General features: G+C 43.4%; 1 protein-coding gene across 8 annotated transcripts in view; it reads left to right on the forward strand.

Moving 5' to 3' along the window:
* The window catches only part of SPG11 (SPG11 vesicle trafficking associated, spatacsin), a 67,187-nt gene that overhangs the window by 7,273 nt on the left and 38,566 nt on the right, over window positions 1-21,348 (forward strand). For 7 of the 8 annotated variants that reach the window (XR_014785437.1, XR_014785436.1, XR_014785438.1 and 4 more), the window contains exons 4-20: window positions 670-865; window positions 2,702-2,839; window positions 4,403-4,851; window positions 5,053-5,198; window positions 6,859-6,991; window positions 7,322-7,477; window positions 8,289-8,467; window positions 9,672-9,848; window positions 10,524-10,595; window positions 10,964-11,091; window positions 11,509-11,684; window positions 14,652-14,850; window positions 14,990-15,193; window positions 16,792-16,898; window positions 17,966-18,111; window positions 18,502-18,654; window positions 20,822-20,888. Coding sequence is in view for 5 of the 8 variants with exons in the window: in XM_084817625.1 (XP_084673751.1) it covers window positions 670-865; window positions 2,702-2,839; window positions 4,403-4,851; window positions 5,053-5,198; window positions 6,859-6,991; window positions 7,322-7,477; window positions 8,289-8,467; window positions 9,672-9,848; window positions 10,524-10,595; window positions 10,964-11,091; window positions 11,509-11,684; window positions 14,652-14,850; window positions 14,990-15,193; window positions 16,792-16,898; window positions 17,966-18,111; window positions 18,502-18,654; window positions 20,822-20,888 (2,826 nt within the window). In the remaining 3 variants the exon portion in view is untranslated. Of the gene's footprint in view, window positions 1-669; window positions 866-2,701; window positions 2,840-4,402; window positions 4,852-5,052; window positions 5,199-6,858; window positions 6,992-7,321; window positions 7,478-8,288; window positions 8,468-9,671; window positions 9,849-10,523; window positions 10,596-10,963; window positions 11,092-11,508; window positions 11,685-14,651; window positions 14,851-14,989; window positions 15,194-16,791; window positions 16,899-17,965; window positions 18,112-18,501; window positions 18,655-20,821; window positions 20,889-21,348 lie in introns of those variants that run through there. The other variant, XM_084817629.1, reaches the window with a different exon arrangement.

The raw sequence follows: 21,348 nt of genomic DNA on the forward strand, positions 1-21,348 counted from the left end.
CACACAGGTGTTAATGTGAGGGAAAGAATCCAGAGGAGTAGCCATATTTTGCTTCTGTAAACACAATCTGTCTTTACAGAGCATGGAAAGACCAGCAGAATTTGGAGTGTTGTAAAAAGTACTTTTAAGGGCTGTGAACCTAAGCATACTTCCTTAACTGTAAATTCTATTGTGATCCTGGCTTACTTCCAAGTAAATATGCTTAGGTTGCAGTCCTCTGCACACTTATTTTTATATTTATTTATTACATTTATGTCCTGCCTTTTTTCCTCCTTAAGGAACCCAAGAGGGCATGCATAAGCCTCTCCATTTTATCCTCACCACAAGAACCCTTGAGGTAGGCTGGGCTGAGCGTCTGTGACTGGCCCCAAGTCACCCAGTGATCTTCATGGCCGCGTGGGGACTAGAACCCAGGTCTCCCGACTCCCTAGTCCAACACTCTGGCCACTACACCACACTGGCTCTCCCATTTTATTTATTTATTTATATTTACAATACATGGTAAAAGAATAAAACAACAGATTAAAAGAGTTAAAACATTTAACATAGTATAAGCCTTTCTTTTAAGCAGACATGCATAGGATTGTGCTGTTAGGATGGCATGTTTTTCTTTGGTGTATGCGCCTGTTATGTACTGGGCCAGTGACTTCCTTTGACATTGTTGCAAAGATATCTTTGATGCTACTGGTGGTGCATATCTGGCCCATGTCAGTGTTTCCCTCTATCAAGCAGAGGGGCAAGAAGACAAGAACCTGGACATCCTGTCTCCCCTTACACTGTTAAATGTTTCACATGATCTCAGTGTTGCTGTGATTGCCAACTGCTCAAATTGTGTTGCAGCTATTGATCTCCATTTATACTTCAAGTAGGTTGACTGAAATGTTTGAAAACAGGGACAGGGAACATTTGGTCCATCTGAGGAAATCTGGAGGGCTGGATTAGGAGTGCCTGAGGTTCTTCACCTCTGGTTTAGGGCTTTAAAGGTTAAAACGAACACCTTGAATTGAGTCCGGAAAGCAATTGGCAACCAGCGCAGACCTTTCAAGACACATGTAATATGGTCCAGATACCATGCACTGGTCAGCATTCTAGCTGCCACATTTACACTAATTGTAGCTTCTGGACACTGTTCAACAGTAGCTCCACATTGAGCCTATTGCAAAAATGTGATGTAACCAAGGCATGGATAACTGTTGCCAAGCCAGACAGACTTGGGAAAGGTTAACAGCTGGCACTCCAAATATAATTGTGCAAACATGCTCCTTGCCACTGCTGCTTCCTGAAGATCCAGGGACAGTGTAGGATCAAGGAGCACTCCCAAGCTACGGACATCCTTTAGAGGAGTACAGTCCCTTCCACAACTTGATCCCCAATCAGGCTTTCTGCTAACCAACACTTCCCTCTTCTCTGGATTTAACCTCAGGTTGTTCACCCTCATCCAGCCCATTATTGAGCCCAGGCAACATTCAAGGGTTTTGACTGCTTCCTTGGTGTTACGTGACAAAGAGCAACAGAGCTGTGGGTCATCAACATATTGGTGGCACCCTACTTGAGAGCTCCAAGTGACCTCTCCCAGTGGTTTCGTGTAAATATTAAATAACATGGAAGACAAAATAGAACCTTGTGGAACACCATAGGCTAACAGGCATGGAATTGAACAGTAATCCCCCAACACCACCTTCTGGACATGGCCCAACAGGACTGGAACCATTGTAAAACAGCACTCCCAAGGCCCAAGCCCACCCAGCAGCCCAGAAGGATAACATGGCCGATGGTATCAAAACCCACCGAGAAGTCCAGGAGAACTAATAGGGTCATGTTCCCTCATACAGTTCCCGGCATAGGTCATCTGCCAAGGTGACCAAAGCAATCTCAGTCTCATATCCCATCCAAAAGCCTGATTGAAATAGCCATTGAGTCATGCCATAGTTTAAGAGTGAATGCTATTTATCTTCCATCCTTTGGGTATAAAGTCTTACAGAGTAGTTAAGGACTGATGATGAACTGTTCTCTTTCCGGGATAAAGTAGATCTGGCTGTTCTCACACATGCCTTGATTGAGGTCGCTGCAATGCACCCTGTATAGGGCTCCCCATGAAGCGTTCGGAATTGCAGTTGGCGTGAAATGCAGTGGGCTAGAATGGTATCTGAGGCTCACTTTACAGAACATATTGCTCTAGTTTTGTTCTGTCTGCACTGGCTTCCAATTTGTTTCCAGACTCAATTGAAGGTGACGGTTCTCATTTATGAAAGCTGTAAACAATTTGGCAGCAGGATATTTGAAGGACAGCCTCCTCCCACATGTACTTACCTCCTCACTGCACTCATCATCTGAGGCCTTCCTCTATGCCCCATTGCCTTCAGAGGTGGGATTGGCAGGGATGTGGGGCAAGGCCTTTTTGGTTGCGGTATCTAGGGTATGCAGCTCCCTCTCTAGAGAGGTTTGGTTGGTTTCTTCTTTTGTAGGCTTAGACAAATTGTAAAAACTTCTATTTTACCAGCCATTTGTGGTTTGAAACTCTTTCTGCGGTTTGTGTTGTTTTTAATGACTGTTTTATGCTCGGGGGGGGGTTGTTATATTTTATTATCAATTTTTATTTTAATAATTTTATAGATGTAAGTCACCTATGGGAACCTTTTGAGGATTGCAAGGTGGGATAGAGATCTTATTTATAAATAAATGAATGTCACTTTGCCCACAGAGAGTATCCTGACCACTTACTTTGCAAGAAGAACTTTGACAACCTTCCTATAGAACAATTGGAGGGGACAGACGAGGATGACCTCAAAAATTCAGATTACAATATGAAATTTGTGCAACATGCATTCCGGACAGACAGGTATGTTTACAGAACTGCTGTTGTGCCTTATTGGTGACAATGGAGGAGATGGATATGTTGGTGCAAACCTGCTTGTAAATGGGGGCTTTTTTTGTCTAATTTGGCCCAAACTGTTACATGTCATTGCAGGTAAAATAGCTTTAGAAGTTTGTGATGAAAGAGTATAAGTGTCTGAGTGTGTCTAGCTTCCTCACCATAGGACAGGATGACAGAGACATAGATTCAGTGACTTAGCTTTACTCAAAGGCGAATCAGGTGACACAGATCACACTTCAGAACTTATGGCTTATGGATTTGTATCTTAAGAGTTACAAATCAGTAACTTGAGAGTTAACGGTCTGTGGTTTAAGGAGCAGTTGAGAAGCAAAGTACATAGTCATAGTCAGAGACTTAACTCTTAGAACAACATTAGGGGTTCAGAGCACTTAGATCCAGGTTCACAATACAAGACTCAAACACAGGCTATGGTTCACAATTCAGGAGGAGTCACGGCTAGAGCCTCAGGCAAAAATTGAGACATTGGGAGTAGGATCTCCATGCTCAGGAGCCTGAGCTGACTGTGGTTCAGGGTCAGGAATAGTTGCAGCTAAGTAGAGTCCTTGCTCTTGAGGCAGCTCCTTTGATAGGATTGCTACATGGCAGGGGCCATAGAATCATGTAATAGTAGGGTTGGTAGAAGTCCAGGTAGAGGGCATAACAGGCAGTAAAAGACAGAGTTCCAAAGTCCTTCTGTAGCATTAGTTGCCAGTTTGGAGTTTTCTGGTTACAAGATTCTCTGGAAGCATGAACAGACTAGGCAGAAAGTTTCTGGCAAAGGAAAGCCATAGTACATGAAGAAGGAGAATTCTACGTAATGAAACATGTTGGCACCAGCAAGCCTCTCTTGGGTGTACATCAGCTTATAAATAGGAGTATGTCTGCTAAGCTCATGTGTTCCGACAACTGCATCTGACCCATAGACAGTACGTCAAAGCAGAGTGTCTCTGGTCTGACCTCTTGGGCTGATGGTATGAGCTGAAATACACCCCTAAACAACTCTGCTCCCCTTGTGCTCGGTTCCCATGAAAGATTTCCTGGGTCATAATTCAGAAATCAGCTAAAGGCCAAAAATGCAGCTGTTTGATAAAGTGTACTGACTCTTGGATGTTACCCCTGCTTTCGGCCATAATTAGCTGAGAAGTTGAACAGTGATACACTCTCATGGCAGCCATCTTCCCACGGCTGTATGAAATTCTACATTATGCTTATTAAAGCTGAATCAGACTTTGGTTCAGAGGCATCAAGGCCCACAAGCCAGGGCAAAATCCCAACAATAACCTTAGATCAGTGGCCTCCTTGCCTAACAGAGGCACAAGTACGTCTAGACACTTTTATTGAGGAAACTCCCAGGACTATTTTGCAATTGTTTTGATAGCACATTACTATTGATACTAATTCAATTTGTGTATATTTCTGTTATGAATCCAACTTAGGTCAAGTAATGCAGTTTTTACGTTTTCATTTCATAGGCAACCACAGCTTTGTTAATTAAAATGTTGGCATGATTTTTCTCCCATTTCCCAGGTCCTGGAAGGCACACTTGTCTTCTTTGTATGATACAACAAAAAGATTTCGATCTCCAAATTTGGTAGCTGATATTTACCTGCCTTGGTATCAGTATCTTCTGCACCTAGAGCACCATAATTGTAAGACTCATGTAGCTTCTGAGATCTCACTTCTTCAAGGTGCTGCTTATGTTCTGTCAAACTCAAGAGGGAAAGATCATAAAAGCACAAGTATAAGAGACAGACAATGGAAGAACATATCTGTAGGAGACCTAGAAGATTGTGTCAGACTTGAGTGTAAATCTGTGACAGCTTTTAGCGTATTATTCACCATCTCAAGTGAAAGTGAAGGACTGATTCTTGTTCTGTGGGATCTGGAGACTCAAGACATGATGTGCTCTCGTGTGGGCAAAAACTCATTTTTTGTGGAGTATAGCAGAGAGGAGCAATTATGTCTCATCCTTTCAGGTGAGCATCTTTGCTCATAATTAAAAACCAAAGTCTGCATTCTAGAAATGTTGCAAGGCTGAAGAATACATTATCTGGGAGTATTAGCACCCGTGAAAATGATTCAGGAAAGTTGTGTTCAGCTTCATAAAGCACTATGTACGTTGACAATGTATGATACAATATGATATATGAATAATCTTTCTCTCTTGAAACCCTTAGAGCCGGGCCTCTCCTTGTTTCTGTTTGGCATGACTCAACAGGAATTCTTGAGCAGACTGATAATCCACGGAAGTGCTGGCACTGTAGATTCCCTTTGCCGGCTCAATGCATGGGGAAGGTGTTCCATTCCTGTACATGCCTTGGAGGTAAAGAAACAAGTGTGGGCTTTGAGATTCAGTGCCTCCCACATCTCTGGTGTTGGGAATAGTGGGACCGTTCAGTTGCTAGAGAGTCTTGACTTCCCCAAGTGTTTCATTAGAGCTTATGTAAGCTGTGGAGAACTGACCATCCTATGCCAAGTTCTAGACCTTGGTCACTCCCACATCTATCTCCAATTTTGGTGGTATCCATTCTCACCGAGTGTGGAAAGTCAAACAGGAAGGTGTTAACTCCTTTCCTGATAAGACACAACATCTTCTGCCTTAGAAGGCAAGAAATGGTTCTGTCCCAAGATAGTTCTTACTTTCTAGTAAGGTATGCTAAAATCGTAAGGACATAAATATTCAGCTCATTACAAGTGGGACCTGCAAAACATTGCCGTGTGGAGTGCCCCTGTTCAGTGTTCCAGCCAGCCAACGCTTTTCTGGGATTCCATTCTATCCCCACCCTCAACAGTCAGTCAGCATTCTTTGGCCAATGAGCAATCATCAGCAGCCCTTCTCTGTGAGCCCCTGCCAAAGGAAGTGAGGCGGGTGGCTACTAGGAGGAGGGCTTTTTCTGTTGTGGCACCCCGGCTCTGGAATGAGCTCCCTAGTGAGGTTCGCCTGGCGCCTACATTGTACTCCTTTCGGCGCCAGGTGAAGACCTTTTTATTTTCCCAGGCATTTTAGCTTTCTAAATTTTTATCTTTGCTGTTTTAAATCTGTATTTTAAACTCCTGTACTGCTGCTAGGTTTTATTGTGGTTGTATTGTTATATTGTGGTTTTAATGTTCTATATATTTTAAATTGTTTTATTGTGTGTTGTTTGGTTTTAATTTTTGTGAACCGCCCAGAGAGCTTCAGCTATTGGGCGGTATAGAAATAAAATAAATAATAATAATAATAATAAAAAAGCTCAGTCTTCATTTGGCTGTTTTGGAATTCCCCCTTAGGTTTTTTCCTAAAAAAAAAAAAAAAAACTACTTGTGCAAACCTTGGGGTTCCCCCAAGCCTGCTGATGCCTTCCTCTTATGCCTTGCATCTAGAGCTTGAGGCAATCTGCCTAGTCCTGCAAACACAACATTAGAAAGGACATCAAAGGTCATAGAGAACAAGGCTATCAATGGACAATATATTTCTGTTGATGCAGCCTAGGATTGTATTGGACTTTTTTAGCCACTGCATTGCACTGGTGACTCATATTCAACTTGCAGTCTTCTAAAAACTGTAGATCCTTTTCACAGTCGGATATTACACCCATCCTAGTAGTCTTCTTGAAACTTCACTTACTGGTTCCATGTTCTTAATGTAATATTTTGGGAATACTGGACTCCATTATCCTGATGTTTATGGCTTTGGGGGTTGTTTAATTGTGTTCTTAAGAAGCTGTTGTTCTTTACAGTGTGTTCTTGCCTAATTGTTTACCTGCCCTGGAGATTGGTGGGTTTCTATTAATTATTATTTAAAAATAAATAAATAAATAAATAAATAAATAAATAAATAAATAAATAAATAACTTTTCAGCCCTGCCTTCCTGGTCCTGAGTACAGGACCTAGTCTATCTAGGAATGTACTTCTATTCACAGAAAGAACAGACGTTCACCAGGTGAAAACTTTTAATTCTATGTGAAGGTGCATTTTTAACAGTAACTTTGTTTTTATTTAGGCTGGTTTAGAGAACCGTCAGTTGGACACTGTTAATTTTTTTTTAAAGAACAAAGAGAATCTCTTCAGTGACTTCTCAACTTCCTCCTTAGAAGATCAGCCTGCAAGCAAAATGTCAGATTTTTACCTGAAGAGTAAGTAAAACTATGTGGATGTTTAAATGGACGTTGCTCTGTCACTGACCTTTGCAAAACATAGTGAATGTGGAAGACGTATGCTGTGGGTGTAATTCACTTGGAATTAATGCTGCACAAACTACATTGAAAAGAACGGGAGCTGTACAAGGGTACAGAGTTGTATGCTCAGGACAGAAACAAAAATATGCTCTGTGTTTTCAAAACATGTAATGGGGTAAATCACATAAGCGTGATTATTAAAGATGGAGGCAATTTTTATTTGTGTTCTGAAAATCTAATTTTAAAGCAATTTCCCTACCTTCTCTGCTTTTAAATTTTCTCTTACAGGTGTGGAAGAGTTGAGGCCAGCCTTGGACTTGCTTTGCGTGGCAATCAGAGAAAATGATTTGGAAGCACAGAGCAAGCATTTCTCTGAGCAGTTGCTGAACCTCACCCTGTCTTTCCTTAACAAACAACTCCGTGATATTTTTATCCATAGAGAAGGTAGAGTTGGTTATGTGTATATTGCCTGAGTTAGCATTATGCTCTGTATCCATCTTTTAATGAACAATGAAACCTTCCTCTTTTTTAATTGATTTTTTATTTGCAAGCTGTGTGCTCCTTCATGGAGTTAGGAGTGTGATATTTGAAATGATCAACATGCAAGTCTCACCCCAACAGTGTGTCATTGGTATCTCCCATTAATGCCAAGCTCCTATGTGCACTTACTTGGAAGTAAGTCCTACTGAATTCCATGGGATGAGCTTCTAAGTAAACATATATAGGATCACATTCACTGTATGGGCTGTAAAGATGTGAGTCACAAAACACTTAAGCCAGTATTCCTGGACTTCAGCTGACTTAAACACCTTATCATCAGGACATCGGGACAGCTGCACCTGTACTGATGCAAGATGATGGTACCTCGTGGCCTGTTGGGACTGTGGGCCTTTGCACTTCCTATAGTTTTGTGCTTTATTATTGGTCACCTTTCTCCAGGAGGCTCAGGGTGGCATAAATGATTTTCCTCTCCCCATTTTATTTTCACAGCCTTGTGAGGTAGGCTAGGTTGAGAGATAGTGACTCACCTATGACTACATAGGGATCAGAACCCTGGTCTCCACGGTCCATCTCTGCTCCCGTGCCACACTGGCTGCTCCCACTGCTGGCTGCGATGTTGTGTCAGTGCAAGCAGAATGGAAGGATGTCTTTGGACTTGTTAACGTGCATAGGGTTGCTCTTAGTCTTGCCAGTCACTCAAGGACTTGTCTTTGGCCATCCTTTCAGTTAAATGTCTTCCTGTTGTTCTTCACAGAACTGGATGAAAATCTGGACAGATGTGTTGATATTTTAACCAGCTACATCACTACACTTAGGTCGTTTATGATAAAGTTCCCTCGCAAGCCATCCAGTGTCGTAAGCTTACCCTGTGACCTCGAAGAAGACGTGCCCCAAATAGAACAAAGTCAGATGTGGGAAAAGTTTAATATAGAGGTAACCAGACCATCAGTTTCAGCTGCTGAGATGTAGTTGAGCAAATAGCATCCAAGACTTCATGTCAATGTTTAAAAAGTTTAGTTATTACAAAGAAACACACACACACACACACACACACACACACAAACTGGAGCCACATTTAGGCCAAAGATAAGCATTTCCAAGTCCCAGAGATAAGCGTTTATAAGTTGGGATCATCCAGTGAAAACTGGTGGGCAAGAAATTCAGGACAGACAAAATAAAGTACTACTTCACACAACACATCAGTTCATGGAATTCGCTGCCACAAAATGCGGTGATGGTCACTACCTTTAAAAGTGGATTCAGCACATTTACAGAGGATAGGTATGTCAAAGGCTCTTATGGCACAATCCTATGGACTATGCCCTCACTGCTCAGAAGCCCGTGAGCTTCCAAGATTCCTGTGCCCCACTGGGCTGAAGCCAACAGGGCAGGAGGAGCGGGGGAGGAAATCTTTGCCTCCCGACCCTCTAATCTTCCGTATTTTCCCAAGATGGGCTTTTAGCCCGTTTTATGAAATCACTTTGGAGTGGGAGGGAAGGCCTCATATCCTGGCCTCTCCAGTCCCCTCTCCTCCCACCAGAACACCCCCTTTCCTCCTCTGAGCTTGTTTTTCCAACGTCGGAGAAGCAGCAGGTGCGGTACTTTCCAAGCCAGCTGTGAGACGGAGGGGCTCTGGGGTCAGATCGCTGACTCCCCCTTTCAAGATCTGAACACTGCCTCTCACCTTGGAGGGGTTTCCTGAGCTATCCTATGGTCCGTGGGACGCTCACCCCAGGAACCATAGGATTGCTCTCTTAATTATGATGGCTATATGGACCCTCCAAGTTCAGGGTCAGCATGCCACTGAATGCTAGCTTCTGGGGAGGGGGCGCTCACAGTGTGGGAGGGGGCTGTTGTCTATCCCTGGCTTGTGGGCTTCCCAGAGGCATCTGCTGGTTGTCCAGTATAAGAAACAGGATGCTGGTCTTTGGAGTCTGATCCGTCAGGGCTTTTCTTACGCTCTTAATGACTAGTGCTTAATTTTGACTGGATTGTGCCCTTGTTCTTTTAACTAGTGGCACCTTCTTCCTCCACCATCCCCACTCTGGCTTTCCTGACCCTCCAGGAAAGGTATTGAATCAAAGGGGCATCTACAAAAGCTGCTACTTGAATTGCAAACAAATTTTTGCCCTTTCAGCAAACTATTGCCGAAGCCATTTTAAACAACAAGCTGCCAGAGGCTCAGACCTTTTTCCGGCTGACTTGCAATCCTGCCCACAGTCTCAAGGAATTGACCCGGATAGGACAGGATTTGGTTTACAAAAGCCTTCTGAAGGATGACATCACAGAAGCCTCCAAACTCTTAAGAAACATGGTGAGTAAGGCATACCAAATGTGCAGCTCAGTCTGAATTTGTTGTTTCAGTGTGTTTATTTATATGCAAAGTGGGAGATCAGTTTTGTTTCTTCAGATGTTAAACAGTAGTTATTTATTTGAGAAACGTTTATCCTGCTTTTCCCCTCCAAGAATGGAGTCGCTCAAAGCAGCTTACAGAACATAAAAATTGCATCTACCCAGGTGCTTTGGCATGGACATTAAAGTTTCCCAACACCAATACCCTGGAGATCTCCAAAGAGATCTCCTCAGCTAGATCAGGCAGGAAAACTGTTGGGCAGCAGCAGGGTGGATCATTCATCAACAGAATCCCTATCCTGTCTTGCACACCAGACATCACTTGTCATCGGTGTGCTTAAAAAAATTAACAACATAGATAAAATTGATTAGCGATTTCATTTTTATTTTCTCTGTGTTCTGTTCAGTGGAGTCAGGAAGCAGCTGATACAGGGGGAAATATTTCAGGGCATGATCCAGCAAATATCAGCTCTTGGAAGTCCATTTGGCAAACTGTCTATTAAAACCTCTCCAGTCCTCTGGAAGCTGTAGCCAAGTCCTGAGATCTTTTGCAAATATGCATACATGGGTGCTTGTAAGAGGAGCTATGTCATAAAGCCTTCCTTTATAGAGTAGAACTTCTTTTTACCTTTGATAGGGCTTCAGTGTGATGGAGCAACTGCACAGAATATGTTTCTACGTAACCGATTGGCATGTCCGTGACTTCTTGGTGAGTAGTTCTTGTGATTGTTGATCGTATAAGCCCTGCCTACGCATGCAAGGTGCGTTTCTTGATGCCTTCTGCTGCCACTGCCTGCCCTACTCAGATTGTGTTTGTTTTCACCCAAGTCCCAGAGATGACTGGGCTTTTGAGTTGTCTCTTTGGCATTAGTAGCTGAAGCAGAAATCCCATTGTGGTGATACTGTTGTCTGCTGTTAGACATGGGATCCACATTGGATACATTGTTCCATCCCACTTTTATTCCTTTGCCTTTATTCCTGATCATATATGTAATTTGGTAACAAATCTGTTTTGAAAAGTTGTTTCTCCAATGGCTTGATAAAGACACAAATTAAGGGTATGATTTGATTATGAAGGTGACCATTCTGCAAGAGGAAAACTACTTTTCTGAAACTGAGAAGGAAATGATAGACTTTGTGCATCAGGTGGAAAATGTTTATTCAGGAGCCTTCCAGGAGAAGGAAAAGAATACAGCCCAATCCAGGTAATACATATTCGGCCACATAAAAAAACCACCATAATGACCAAGAGTGATGTGCTGAGAACAACAACTGTATGAAGTTTTGAATTTCCAGCCTTTCAATGAATGTGAGTCCTTATTTTCTCTGGCTTTCTCCAGCTTTCATTCTGTGGAAGAGGTAAGATAATCTTTCTTACTAACTAGTTATTGGCTATTCCATCCTGACTCTTAGCACTAACGAACTGTAGACTGCAAGCTTGTGCTCTCCATTGGTTTTGAATGATCTGCCATGTGTTCCTCTGTATGTGTGTGTGTGATATTTTTGAACTTGGAAATGGTTTCGTATTAGGAACAAGCTAAGGAACATGAAAATCCAGACTCATTTGGGAAGAGTAAATAAATGAAACGGGCTTCATAGAGATGTTCTGATCTTATTTTCAGCTACTGGAGAAAAGAACAAGACCTTTCTACCCACAGTGCTGTTTTGGATGCATTTTTGAATTGCAGTGAAGACAGAGTTCATAACCGGGAGCACAGAGTTACATTAAACTGGGCTCAGTGGTGGGATCAGGTTACACAAGAGACGATTTTCCTCCCTATACAATCTTCTGAAGGTGGCAAGTATTTGATATTCTGGTGTTCACATGTTGGTGCCATGGGTTTTGTGTCTTTTGGGACTGACAACAGGCCATGAGGCTTGGGCTAAGGGAAAGGAGTTTCATACAGGAGAATCTTTTGATTCTGCTTCTGTTTTAAAAGAAAAGCGGAGATAAATGTTGGATAAGGGAAGCAGAGTCTCCTAGGTGCTTGAGAAGAGAAACCTCCTTGTTACTTTCCCAGTGAGCTTTGTCTTTTAACTATGTTATGGATATTCATCTATTTACTGTCATGTGAAAAAGAAAGTACCCCCTCTTTGAGTTCTGTGGTTTTATGTATCAGGACATAATAACAATCACCTGGTTCTTAGCAGGTCTTAAAATTAGGTAAATACAACCTCAGATGAACAACAACACATGACATATTACACCGTGTCATTATTTATTTTACAGAAATAAAGCAAAAATGAGAAGCCATGTACACCCTTACTGCTTCCATAGGTATGAAGAGGCTAAGTAACAGCCAGGCGCTGCTAATCAAATGCCCTTGATTAATTGATCATCAGCAAGTGTGACCACATCTATAAAAGCTGAAGTCTCAGGAGTTTGCTGGTCTTGAGCATTCATGTGTGTGTTAACACAATGCCAAAGAGTAAAGACATCAGCAATGATCTTAGAGAAGCAATTGTTGCTGCCCATCAATCTAGGAAGGTTTATAAGGCCATTTCCAAACAATTTAAAGTCCATCATTCTACAGTGAGGAAGATTATTCACAAGTGGAAAACATTCAAGACAGTTGCCAATCTTCCCAGGAGTGGATGTCCCAGCAAATTCACCCCAAGGGCAGACCGTGCAATGCTCAGAGAAATTGCAAAACATCCAAGAGTTACATCTCAGACTCTACAGGCCTCAGTTAGCATGTTAAATGTTAAAGTTCATGACAGTACAATTAGAAAAAGACTGAACAAGTATGGTTTGTTTGGAAGAGTTGCCAGGAGAAAGCCTCTTCTCTCTAAAAAGAACATGGCAGCATGGCTTAGGCTTGCAAAGTTGCATCTGAACAAATCACAAGACTTCTGGAACAATGTCCTTTGGACAGATGAGACCAAAGTGGAGATGTTTGGCCATAATGCACTGCGGCACGTTTGGCGAAAACCAAACACAGCATATCAGCACAAACATCTCATACTAACTGTCAAGCACGGTGGTGGAGGGGTGATGATTTGGGCTTGCTTTGCAGCCACAGGACCTGGGCACCTTGCAGTCATTGAGTCAACCATGACCACCTCTGTATACCAAAGTATTCTAGAGTCAAATGTGAGGCCATCTGTCCGACAGCTGAAGGTTAGCCAAAATTGAGTCACGCAACAGACAATGATCTCAAGCACACCAGCAAATCTACAACAGAATGGCTGAAAAAGAAAAGAATCAAGGTGTTGCAATGGCCCAGTCAGATCCAGACCTCAACCCGATTGAAATGCTGTGGCGGGACCTTAAGAGAGCTGTGCATAAACAAATGCCTGCAAACCTCAATGAACTGAAGCAATGTTGTAAAGAAGAGTGGGCCAAAATTCCTCCACAACGATGTGAGAGACTGATAAAGTCATATAGAAAACAATTACTTGCTGCTGAAGGTGGTTCTACAGGCTATTGAATCATAAGGTGTAATTAGTTTTTCACACATGGCTTCTCCATTTTGGCTTTATTTCTGTAAAATAAATAATGACATGGTGTAATATGTCATGTGTTGTTGTTCATCTGAGGTTGTATTTACCTAATTTTAAGACAGCATAGTAAGAAGCAGAGACATCACCTTGCCGACAAAGGTCCGTCTAATCAAAGCTATGGTTTTCCCAGTAGTAATGTATGGCTGTGAGAGCTGGACTATAAGGAAGGCTGAGCGCCGAAGAATTGATGCTTTCGAACTGTGGTGCTGGAGAAGACTCTTACGAGTCCCCTGGACTGCAAGGAGGTCAAATCAGTCCATCCTAAAGGAAATCAACCCTGAGTGCTCATTGGAAGGACAGATAATGAAGCTGAAGCTCCAATATTTTGGCCACCTAATGCGAAGAGAAAACTCCCTGGAAAAGACCCTGATGCTGGGAAAGACTGAAGGCAAAAGGAGAAGGGGACGGCAGAGGATGAGATGGCTAGATAGCATCACGGATGCAATGAATATGAGCTTGAGCACGCTCCGGGAGAGAGTGCAGGACAGGAAGGCCTGGCGTGCTATGGTCCATGGGGTCACGAGTCGGACACGACTGAACGACTGAACAACAAGGACCAGATGATTTTTATTATGTCCTGATACGTAAAACCATAGAACTCAAAGAGGGTGTACTTCCTTTTTCAAATGACTGTATTTATTGTAGAAACATACCCTGCCCTTCCAGTGCATTTGCTTCACTCAGAGTGGCTTGCAACAATTAAAACAACGCAGTCATAGAAAAAAAGATGAAAGCATAAATAATAATAATAATAACGAATAGAAACAGGATCAGAAGGTAAAAGCATTCTAAAAATAAAGGTCTGCCACATAAAAATAATCTGCTCAGTATAGCAGATGCATACCAGAGCAGGAATGTCTTAACCAGTTAGTAATAAACAATACAAGTGGGAGACAAACAGATCTTGTAGGGTAAAGTATTCCGTATTATGGGTGCTGTCACCGAGAAGGCCCTTTTCTCCTTCTGATTAATTGTGCCTCAGTCATGGAAAGGACACAGAGAAGAGCTTCTTCAATTGAGCTTAGGGTGTGCACGCGCATATATATATGTATGTATGTATGAATTAATATATGAAATATCTAGAGAAATAAAACATTCCAGGCTTAGGAAAGTATGGTTATAGTTTATGGGGCAAGAGTAAAAGTGGATGGGCCTATATGTATATGTACATATGCATACATTTATTTATGTATTATTTATTTAAACATGTCCACACAGTTTTTTTGAACTGACTAAATGTATTAAATTGTTTAAAATACAGAATTCAAGTCATGTAATCCAGAGGTTCTTTGGATGCATCTGTCATCTTGGCATGACTGGATAAATATTACTTCATGGATTGCAGAATCTCAGCTTCAGGAGAGCAGCACACACTGGCCGCAGCTGACGGTAGAGGCCATTGATCAGAGATCCTTGTGTTGCCTTTTCATGCGCAATGAAATACTGGACCACCTGGCTAGGTGTGTAACGTGTCTATACTGATTATCAGCTTCTGTGATGCTTTCCTAATATAATTTCTTAGTAGAAGTCTCTTTAGCAATGTTGAAAAGAGAACACTGCCTCCTTTGCATGCAATTACTGCTTTGTTTTTCTTGGCAGGAATGGGACTTTCATACCAGCAGAACTAGAAGACTTTGGATGCCTTCTCCAAAGATTGCCTCTCACTGGAGGAGTGATGCAGAAGCCACACCCTGTGCCAGAATGTATGCCCACTGGTGGCCCAGGTTTCCATGTCTGCTTTATCCTTTACTGTTTAGAACATGGGCTGGATCATCTTCTCTACACCTATCTAGACTACTACAGGTAGGAAAGCATGTCCAAAAGTTGCTTTTATGCAGGTGTGTAGAAGATCAAAATAGCAGCAACCCAGTGAAGCAAGATCCATGAAGGGTAATCCCAATGTATGTCTGTCCTAGAATCATAGAATAGTAGGGTTGGAATGGGCCTACAAGACCCCCTGCTCTTGCAGGAATGCAAGTCAGAGCATCCCTGACAGGTGGCTGTCCAGCCTCGTCTTGAACGCCTCCAGTGTGGGAGAGCCCACCACCTCCCTAGGGAATTGGTTCCATTGTCGTATTGCTCTAACAGTCAGGACATTTTTCCTGATGTCCAGCCGGAATCTGGCTTCCTGTCACTTGAGCCCATGATTCCGTGTCCTGCACTCTGGGATGATCGAGAAGAGATGCTGGCCTCCCTCTCTGTGACAACCTTTCACGTAGTTGAAGGGGGCTATCCTGTCTCCCCTCATTCTTCTCTTCTCAAGGCTAAACAGGTCCAGTTCTTTCAGTCTCTCTTCATAGGACTTTGTTTCCAGTCCCCTGATCATCTTTGTTGCTCTCCTCTGAACCCTCTTCAGTTTGTCTGCATACTTCTTAAAGTGCGGTGCCCAGAACTGGATACAGTACTCCAGATGAAGCCTAACTAGTGCTGAGTAGAGGGGAACTAATACTTCCCGGGATTTGGAAGCTATGCTTCTATGAATGCAGCCCCAAATAGCATTTGCCTTTTTTGTAGCCACATCCCATTGTTGGCTCATATTCAGCTTGTGATCGACAACAATTCCAAGATCCTTCTTGCTTGTAGTGTTGTTGAGCCACATATCCCCCACCTTGTAACTGCATTTGGTTTCTTTTTCCTAGGTGCAGAACTTGGCATTGATCCCTATTAAATTTCATTCTGTTTTCCGCCCAGCGCTCCAGCCTATCTAGATCACTTTGAATTTTGTTTCTGTCTTCCAAAGTATTAGCTGTCCTGCCCAATTTTGTGTCATCTGAAAATTTGATCAGCATTCCCTGCACCTCCTCCTCAAAGTCATTAATAAAAATATTGAAGAGCACTGGGCCCAGGACTGAGTCCTGCAGTACCCCGCTCGTTACTTCTCCCCAGTTTGAGAAGATCCTGCCAGTTTCCTGTTCAGCAACTTGCATACTGAACTCAAAACTACTTTTGGAGTTGTTTGAAAAAACTATTCCAGCCATAGTATTTTTCTCTAGACCTGGCATACTCTTTGCCTTCAGCCTTTAACTGTGTATCTCCCCCCCCCCCCCCCGGAAGGCAGTAGATGGTTTCCAGCCATCAGGGAAGAAACTGGCTTTGGTGTGGCCTCTGCACCTGGAGCCTTGTCTAAGTCAATGACCTGAAGGACAGGAGACCAGAGAGAACTTGCCCAGTGGGGTGGAGACAGGTTGCGTAGTCCCCAGCTAAAGAACATACCACCAGTCTCTCTTTCTCCTGCCACAGCACTCTGCTGCAGGAAAGGGCAGAAGGCTTTCTCACAGTGCAGCTGACTGCTGGGCCCAGCTGTACAATGTCCCTACAGACTGGGCCATATTTTTGGAGGGGAGAGTATTTGCTTTTCCTTTATATTGTATGAAATTGATACGTTGCTCTTGATTTTTCAGTTTGTTTTCCTCAAACTGCCCCATTTTGGATGATAAAGCACTGCATGAAGCTCACCCTTGGTTTGAATTTTTAGTGCAATGCCGAAACATTGCCAGCAAACCTGGAGGTAGGAACCTTTGTGCATCTCTTCTGGACAAATATTTTTGCAGTTCTGATAAAAGCAGAAAGGATGGTGAGCCAGTAACTGATCCAGATGGGGTCGCATTATGTCTTCAGCAACAGGCTCACAGCTTTGGGTTCACCTGGGCCTGCCCGTGCTCTGAATGTTCAGGTGGTGGCTGTGGCACAAGCACCTTTTACTAGTTTGGTCTGGTATGCTGACTTTCTGGTATCTCTGTCTGAAAAATGGGAACCTAACCTCTGCCTTTCATGGTTAGATTTCTGCTGTGTGCTTTAAGCACATAAGAAGAGACCTGCTGGATCAGACCAAGGGTCCATCTAGCCCAGGATTTAGGTGACATAGTGGCCAACCAGCTGTTGACGGGAACCCCACAAACAGGACGTGAGTGCAACACCATGCACCTGGTGTACATAGGCATACTGCCCCAATACTGGAGGTAGCATAGAGGCATCAGGACTAGTAGCCCCTTTACAAGGGGCTGCCTTTGAAAAATGTTTGGATGCTGCAATTGGTCCTGATTGTAATGGACTCTTGTTATAGGGAGATAATCTTTTCTATGCTGTCATGATACCACTGACTCCCAGTTAGTTTCTGACCCAACTCATAGTGTTGGTTTTGACCTTTAAAGCCCTAAACAGTCAGGGTTGTCCGCAGAAGCCCTGCTCTGGGTTCCCCCATCAGCAGTGAGACGGATTGGTACTAGTCACAGGGGCTTCTCATCAGTGGTGCCCCGTGTATGGAACTCCTTCAGTGGCAGGTCTGAATGGCACCTTCTTCCCTCTCCTGTAGACATGTAAAGACTTTAGAGAAGCCTTCAGGGAGAGGCAAGGTTATGCCATGGGATGGATGTTTAAAAAATATGTGTGTGTATGTATATTTGTAGTTAGTACTGTGGATATTGTTTTTTAAAAGTAATTATTTTAAAACATGTTGCTGCTTTGGGGTTGACCTTTTTAGGTTTTGCTGTTTTATTGTGATTAAGTTACGTTGGTTGTATGTGGATTTCTCTTATTGATAATACTATCATTTCCTTTCCTCCCCCCACTCCCCAGATGCAAAGATGATTTTTCAGGCTAGTCTAGCAAATGCCCAGATCTTGATTCCCAGCAACCAGGCCAGTGTGAGCACTATGCTGTTGGAGGGACGAACACTTCTTGGCCTTGCCACTACAATGTACACCCCTGGAGGTATTGACCAGGTATGCTGTAGAATGCTTGTAAGCTGTTGATGAAAAGTGTACTGTTCCTTTTAAAATGACAGAAGAGTAAAAAAGATAGGGGCATATGAAGAGCACTGGAGCTGGATCAGACCAAAGGCCTCTTGAGTCCAGCCTGTCCTGTTTCCCACAATGGCCAACCAGGTACTGTGCCTAGGAAGCCCACCACCAGACCAGGCAGGCAGTAGCCCTCTCCTGTGGTTCTAAGATGTCATCCATTTAACTGCCTCAGAAAGTTTAGAACATGTTCTCATCTCCTAAGATGCCAAAAAAGGCTTGGACTAGATATTAACAATCCCCTGTGGTTAACAATCCCCTGTGGTTTATGTTCCCATTTCCTTGCAAGGATATCTAGCTGCTTCTTTGTTGTAGGTCCTTCAGAATGGAGATGGAGGTGAGAAAGTGGATGCCCAGCTCTTCAGGATGGCACTTGCTCCTTATCCCAAGCTCAAAGCAGCCCTCTTCCCTCAGTGCACCTCTCATGGAATCTTACCTTCTGATATCTCTCTCTACCATCTTGTTCAGGTATAGATGCCATCAGAACAAACAAGACCTGGGCACTGCAATACTATAGCATGTCATACTGTAGTCTACTTAAGATAGCCACCACTATACCAGAGCTCACATCAGCATAACAGCGTAGAGAGCTGCAATAGGAAAAGGGAGACATAGATTTGATTCCCACTCCTGCAAGGTCTTGAGGTGGCCTCTACAAGGACACCTACCTTTTGGGTGTTGTGCAAGCAACATTAAATTTGGATTGAAAAGGTCTTGCTGCAGAGAGCAACTCCTTAACCACACAGCCACAGCAGACTAAACAAATCTATTAATGATGGAACATTTGTGTCTCAGGTGTTAAGTTTATGGCATGCCTCCATTCGTTGTACGGGACCCAGTGCTCCTAGCAACATACACCAGTACTGAAGGGGCTCCTTGTAGAGAAAGGAGCACAGCACATGCTTTGCATGCAAATGTCCCAGGTTCAGTACTTGGCATCTACAGGTTTTGCCAAGAAAGATTCCTGCCTGAAACCCTGGAGGGCCATCGCAACAGTATAGACAATACTGGACTAGGTGGGCCAGTTGTCCAACTCCATGTCAGGCAGCTTCCTCTGTTCTCCCAGCGATGTGCTTCACACCTCAGATGTCTATGGGAGGACATGCATTCAGACAGCACAGGCTCAGCACATAAGTGGTCTCTTGTGACAGCATCCCGAGTGAAAGGGCTGGGAAGACACCTGCCATGGTGGAGTGCTGTAGCATGTTGCAGAGACTGCCATCTGAACCAGTGGTTCTGGAAGTTTTCTGATTTATCCATGCCCCTGGATGCCTTTTGTTTTGCCCAGCCCCCTTCATCCTTTCGCGCTGTACCTCCCCCATGGTCATTTGATCGCTCTCTATCACCTGCTGGTTACGCCCCCGCTCCCCCGCAGCTTTGCTGCTTGATTTATCACACCAGCAACACTGAGGGAAGCACTGAGCTGTTTCAACTGCTCCATTACTGTTGCTAGAGCTCTAGCAGCAAACCCTTGGGCAAGATGCAAACCCTCAGCTCTTGCAGAGTATTTTGGCAAAGAACCCAGTGCTTGTCTTCTCATTGCATGTCTTCCCATAAAGATATCTGAGGTGGGAAGCAGGTGGGCGGGAGAACAGAGGAAGTCAGGCAATTGACCCATCTAGCTCTGTATTGTCTGTTCTGCTGCAATGGCCCGCCAGGGTTTCAGGCAGGAATCTTTCTTGGCAATACCTGTAGATGGCAAGGATTGAACCTGGGACGTTTGCATGCAAAGCACGTGCTGTGCTCCTTTCACAAGCTACTCTTCCGTTGTGCACACACTCACTGCCCCTGCCCCATGTTACATTTGGGCATTCCTCTGTGGCAGGAGAGAATGTCATTGACTCCCATCAGCCACAGTCAGCATAGCCCAGCATAAGGGATGATGGGAGTTGTGGTCACAATGACATCTGGAGTGCCACAGGTTCCCCAATCCTGCCATATCCTGGTCTTGAATATTGCAGGGAGTGTGATGTTTGTCTGGGCCTCTCTATTGACTATAGTGAGTGTATATTTAGTTAAAACAGCTGATTTGTTGACCTTGTTTTTATGCCATTGGAGGAGGTGAGACCTAGTCCTGGAGAGACTCAGCTGACCACTCTTTCAGTCCTCCCCCACACTCCCATCTCTGACCATTTCCCCCCTTACACTATCTTAGTTTTTGTGTGGTTACACTGTGAGTCCTATACATCACTGTGCTGACATTCCTTACTCTTGTGACTCAATCTTATCATTGAGTTTGCCAACTGGATCCTTTTCCAGGATAGGATTGAATCACCAGAGTAACTTTGATTTGTGTTGAAGAGTGGCTTGCTACAGGAGAACTCAATGAAACCTCCATATTGTGCTGGATGATTAATAGTGAAACACTACCTTGCCTCCCCCTCTGTAGATAATTTTCTCCTTTTAAGCTGTCTTAATTTGACATCTTCTTGAGCTGTAGTCTCCTCTGTGGGATATGTGCATATGAGACTAGATTAAAATTTGATGTGGAGGATGTTTGATTCCAGAATATTTGGGCCATTGTGTGTCTGCTACTGTACCACATAGACAAGAAATACCATGAAGTATGTGCGTCCTTATTTTTGTTTTGCTTTAAAATGTCTCTGAAATTAATGTTGTGTCCTATTTTTTTTAGTCATTAGTTCCATTTGATCCCACTAAATTGTTTGGCTGGCAGTCAGCAAACACTCTTGCCATTCCTGGTAAGTAACTTGCATGTAAAGTCAGAATAAAATACATGCAGGTGGGATTTTCCAGTATATTGTGCCACTGTGGGGGTGGGGAATGTTTAAGATGCTGAGAGGTTTGGCATTAAGCAGAACCTTCTTTGGTCTTCCTGTACCAGTTGGTCTTTTAAAGCAGGAGTGGGGAACCACCAGTGCATGGGCTAGATTTTCAATGGGGAGGGAAGTGAAGAGAGAAGGGGAAAGAGAAAAGAGGGGTGGCTTTAGCTGTGCCCACCCTTGGTATGTAGCCCTGAGAGGTTTACCCTGATGGAATGTAGTGCTCGACGTAAAAAGGTTCCCCAGCCCTGTATTAAATGGTAAACCAAGGAGTATATCAATACACGTGGAATTTCTTTTTAAAAAGCGGGTGTGATTCTCCTTTGTTAGGAACAGGGGCACTGAATTGGAGGTTTCAAATTTAACCTTTTCTGTGGGT

The sequence above is a fragment of the Heloderma suspectum genome, chromosome 11, assembly GCF_057233095.1.
Source record: "Heloderma suspectum isolate Gila_16-S chromosome 11, 16-S_ref, whole genome shotgun sequence".
NCBI lineage: Eukaryota > Metazoa > Chordata > Lepidosauria > Squamata > Helodermatidae > Heloderma > Heloderma suspectum.